The 5,525-nt window shown below is 30.4% G+C and overlaps 1 protein-coding gene across 1 annotated transcript; it reads right to left on the reverse strand.

Moving 5' to 3' along the window:
- Positions 1-3: 3 nt before the first annotated feature.
- On the reverse strand, positions 4-1,512 carry LOC106760472 (allene oxide synthase 2, chloroplastic-like; the record flags this gene model as incomplete). Its single annotated transcript, XM_014643902.2, has 1 exon — positions 4-1,512. A coding segment is annotated over exon 1 (1,377 nt), but the record flags the coding sequence as incomplete, so codon positions are not given.
- Positions 1,513-5,525: the final 4,013 nt, after the last annotated feature.

Raw genomic sequence — 5,525 nt, forward strand, 5'->3', positions numbered from 1 at the left:
GTTCTCGGTCTCGGGACCGTTCGACCAAAGCACGTATTTCAGCAGCTTCTCTCCCTCCCCCAGGAACCTATCAGCCACATACTCCTCTGCATTTTCAAATATCTTCGGATCCTTAGTCGCAAACGGCTGATACCCAAACAGCATCTCCCCTTTCTTCACCGAGAACGCATTGTCGTGACTCTCGATCACCAAGTCCCTCTTCGCCCTCGCGTACTGCAGCGGCACCGGCGGTTCAATGCGAAATGCCTCGTACACCACAGACTTCACCAGCGGCATCGCTTCCAACGCCGCCATCGTCACCTTCCCGCCGTTAGCCTTAACGGCGGCCCTCACCTCCNCCGCGAGCCGAGCTTGAAGTTTCAAGCCCNCACCGGCAATCCNCTTCAGCATGCTGGGGAATAAAATTTTCATTCCGCCAAACGAGTTAAAGCACGTGGCGAATAACAGGTTGTGGCACGCTTCTTCTTTGGAGATACCAAGACGCGACGCTTCGTCAAATACAGCCCCNGCGGACTCGTANAAGAAATCGTAGAGCCTCTGGTAGTCGNTCTTTATCAGAAAAGGAGGGAGGGGGAAGGTGTGAAGAATGGGATCTTCAATGAATTTGGGAAGGCCCAATGTCAAAATAGGGNCAAGCTGGAGCAGAACCCATNTTNGTATTATACCTGGGCCGTCGCTTCCGAGTTTTGTGTCGGAGGGGTTGGTGCCAAAAAGCGCGCGAGCCAGGAAGTTAAACGCTGCTTGGTCACTGGGGTCTGTAAAAGCAGCTTTTCCTTTGTCTGCCAGCTCTTTCTCGAGGGTTCCGAACAGGGTTGTGTAGGTTGAGTGGAACTCGGGAATGACGTGTCTGCTTCGGTGTTTGAGAAGGAAGAAGAGGAGGCTTTTTAGTTTTTCGTGTTTGGGTTCGGAGGGGTCGATGTAGGAGAGGATTCGGTAACCGCCGGTTAGTTCGAGGGAGGGCATGTAGGTGCCGGTGAAGAGGTCACGTTTTTCTACTTTTGTCACGTCGAAGAGGACGGGGAAGCTTTTGGCATCAAGCAAAACGATGACCTTTGGGTCGGAACTGATGAAGGGGCCAGGTGGCATGTTGACGCGGAAGACGGTGGAGTTGTACTTCTTGACGCGGGATTGGAAGAAGACGTCGGGGCCTTGGTTGTAGAAATAGTCGTGGCGGTCGCTGATGGGTCCTATGAAAGGGAGACCGTAGTCTCCGGGGATTTCGCGCAGCGGGAGCTTGGCCGTCTCCGACGCTGGCAACGACGTCGTTTCAGAGACTGAAGCTTTGATTGTAAAAGGACGCATGGAGGAAGAGGTCTTCCAGTTGCATGAGGAGGATCGTAGGTGCACCGATAGAGGAGATACCGTTAAACTTGATGCCATTTTACACTTCAAAATGATCCTTCAAATGCTGAAAACTTGTTAAGAAGGGTTTTAATATGAGAATTGTAGTGCTGGGAATGACTACTATCAACCTTTTGGCCTCCTATTTATAGACGTTAAATGATACGTGAAGTACTTCCCTGCATTTTCAACGTCTTAATGTTTGACACTCTTCTTTCTTTTCTTGGAATCTTTTAATAATTAGTGTCAAAACGGGTTATTATGTAATTATATACACTGTTATTTATATTATATATGTATTATAATTTAATTTATCTAAAAATTATTTTAAGATTTTAATTCTAAAACATTACGAACGAATAATTAATGAATTTTACAACCTTAAGTCGCAAAGTACTTAATACTTTAATAAAAAAATTTATATGTAAAATTATTCAAGTATGTTAAACGAAATTGAATCTATTTTGTATTTAAACATGTTTATCCACAGCCGACTAACCTATGTATAAATTCATAAACGCATGCAAAACACGTGAGAAAACAGTTTGTTGAGATAAATGATCATGTTAAAGAGATGTAGAAAAGAGGAATTTTAGTTTGTCTGAAATGTGCTAACTTGGCGCGAAGGCAGGTGTACAAAAGACTTATTTTGTCCACCTATCAAAATAGAGAGGAACAATTCGTCTTACACCTCCCATTTTTCATCCACCATCATTAAAAATGTCAAAATTGTTTATTATATTATATGAAAAATATTAAATTAATTAATTGTTTATTATTATTGTTATTAAATAAAAAAAAAAGTAAACTTTAAAAAAGAAAAAAAATTTAACCACCTTTAAATACCGGTTAAGGTTTTTTTAACCGATTTTCGAACACTGATTAAATAACTTTATTAAGAACTTAGAGATACAGAATGAAATTTGGAGGTGCATGAAACAATAGAAGAGAGATGTGCTGGATTTTGAGGATAACGACTCTTCTTTCATACAGCCTAGCTAATGCTAAAAATCAATAATACTTACTTATTATTTTGTTACTGTTTCATTATCTACTCAATATTCACGTAAATTTTTTATAATCTATATAAACATATATATTATTTTAAATAAAACTATTTAAAAATAAATCTTTAAAATATAAATTTATGCAATAAACTCAATTTTAAAGTGTAATTAAAATTTTATATTAACATATTAATAAAAAAATTATTTCTAAAAGTTACACTCAAATATAAATTTTGATTTTTTTTAAAAAAAGTAATTTCAATTTTATATGTCTAAATAAAAAAATAAGAATATATAAATTAAATTTTAAATGACTATTTTATCAATAACTTCATTTTAATAATTTGGTTTTTTTTAAACATGTAAATAAAATTTATTAATAATTATTAATTATTTTTCATAAATACTCGTACCTGTTTCACCCGTCAACAAATATTTTTGTATTATAACTTTTAGTTCATATCAATATATTGGTGTGTTTGCTGGTGCCATATTTCCTGCAGATTAGCAGTAATCTTCTTTGTGTATAACTACATTTTGGAAGGATAGGGAATGGAAGAACGAAAGGATAAAAGAAAAACGTGGTGGCCAATAAGGTGGTTGGAGTTGGGTGAACAACTAGAAGTTAAAAGAGAAATGAATAAGCACAATTGACGTGTTATATTTTCAAATTAATACATTTAAAAACTAATTAAATTATCATTTTATGTAATTAAATGTTAACAAATTTTTTAATATATTCATTATAATTAATTAATCTCTTTAGTTACAACTCAAATACTTATTTATAAAATAATTATTGATTATTTAATATAGATCCAATATAAAAAGAAATAATGATTAGAAGTATAATTAAATTTAAAATATATTATAAATTAAATTGAAAAAAGAATCATAAAATTTTAGTAGAAAACAATGATCATTCATAACAAAATTTAAAATAAGTTTTTATTTAAATTACTTTTCATTTTTTATTTTAATTAATTATTCTATTAATAGAAAACATGAAGAAGAGAATAAGTCTATTCACAATAATGATAAAAGTGCTCTTTTATTGAAAATTAAATATAATTAAATATTATAAAATATTTAAATATCTATCACCAGTTTCAATTTTTAAAAAATCATTTTCTTATAAATTAGATACTGGGTATTAAATGATCATAAATTAATTGATACTTGATAATGTAAAACAGTACTTTACAAAATTATTACAGTATAAATGAAGTTGAAATAAATTCAATATAAATTGCAAGAGAAATATTCAATAATTACATTTTTTTTCAATTCTTATGATTATACTCTTTTTTATTTTATTAGATATTAAACGTTGACCGACTAGTATAATCCTAACTATTAAAAAATGTGAATGCTATGCTTCATAAATGGCAAAACCCTAATGCTATGCTTCTTCCCAGATGTCCAACTCTTCCAAGCAGATAAATGTAATGAAATTTAAAAAAGAGACAATAAATTATGGAATCGACACAAATTTCTTCATTCAATTTTCCCCGTATGTATATGTGAAGAATACTAAGAAAATAAAAGTTTGTTTTTTTCAACTTTCACAATAATTTAAATTTAAAAATTAATTTCATAATTGATTAAACAAATAAATCTAATTGATAAAATCAAAATAAAATATAATAAATCAAATAATAATAATGATATAATATGCATAATAATAATAATAATAATAATAATAATAATAATAATAATTTTTCACTTCTTTTACCTTTCTCTTTTCTTAATCAAAACAATTTTATTTCTCTTTTTTTTCTTAAATTCGTTCACTTTTCACCCTTCAAATTCATTCTATACTTAAAACAGAAGCTAAATTCTGAAAATAAAAGAGCTATTTTTCTCCTTAAAGAAATAAAAAATAATTAAGAAAATAGTAAAACAAAACAAAATAAATCGTTAAATAATGGAGGTAGCGGTCCCACCTTTAAATAACGCACGCGGTGGTCCCGCCGTGACAGTCCTATTTTAAATCTTTCCAAGTTTCAACTTGTCGTGGCTTTTATCGTTATGCTGTTGCTTGGTTGAAATTATAAAAGTTGAGATAATAAAAAAAATTAAAGAAAAGGAAAATGAAATTAAATAAAATTTAAAATAAATAAAGAGTAAAATAGATTTATTTAATATTAATAATTTTATCTATTATTATTATTTTAATATTTCAAATGTATTTATTATTATATAAAAGATATAAGTATTAGTAAACTTTGTATATTGTAATATAAATATACATAAATGTTAATTAAATATTTGTTATATAATCAATTATTTAACGTAATACAGTAAAATGTATTTATATAATTTCGATAGTGTTATGAATATATATATAGTTTTAAAGGGTGGAGAGGAATTTTGAAAAACAAATATATATGTATTAATATGGTGTACGTGCACTGAGACAAATTTATCGATAGCTAACTCAGATGTCCTTTGTAGCAGGTTCAATCCATTACTGGGGCCCGCGGTAAGGAAAGATTTTGTAGGCACGTGTCAGTCGTTGTTTCAGTGATGGTGAAAACTAAAACCACCAACATAAGATCCTAGGAATATGTTAAAAATGGTTAAAAATATCTTTTATAAGATAATGTATCAAAGTGATCAATATCTATAAGGAAATTTTTATGTTGAAAATAAGAAAGGAAGCTACAAAATACACAATTGAAATATATTTGACAAAAAATATTTGTTGGTAATGAAAATTATGAGTTACCGAATAATTTTATCAGTTACTAAAATTCTGTTGTTGATAAAATTCATTACTAAATTATACTTTAAATATTTTAAAACATATTGAAAAAGAAGTCATCATTCGAGTTATAGAAAATAGAAAAACAAAACATTTTAATTACAGTGCACTACAAGAAATTCTTTAATTATCCATATAATTTTATCAATGAAAATTAAACTATCAATAAAACATAATTTGTCAACAAATTTTACAGATGAAAATTAAATTTTACAAAAAGTCGTTGATATTATCGAAGGACGAAAGTCCTCAGTAATGCATAACGAAAGCGGATGATATTACCAATGATTTTTGCTCGTCGGTAATGTAAAGCCTATGTTTGAATCCAAAATGAGTGTCATCTTCGTAGTTGATCCTTTTGTACAAAACTTTATCCTGAAGTACTCACTTATTTTGCCTTTGTTACCACA

This window comes from Vigna radiata, chromosome 5, assembly GCF_000741045.1.
Source record: "Vigna radiata var. radiata cultivar VC1973A chromosome 5, Vradiata_ver6, whole genome shotgun sequence".
Lineage (NCBI taxonomy): Eukaryota > Viridiplantae > Streptophyta > Magnoliopsida > Fabales > Fabaceae > Vigna > Vigna radiata.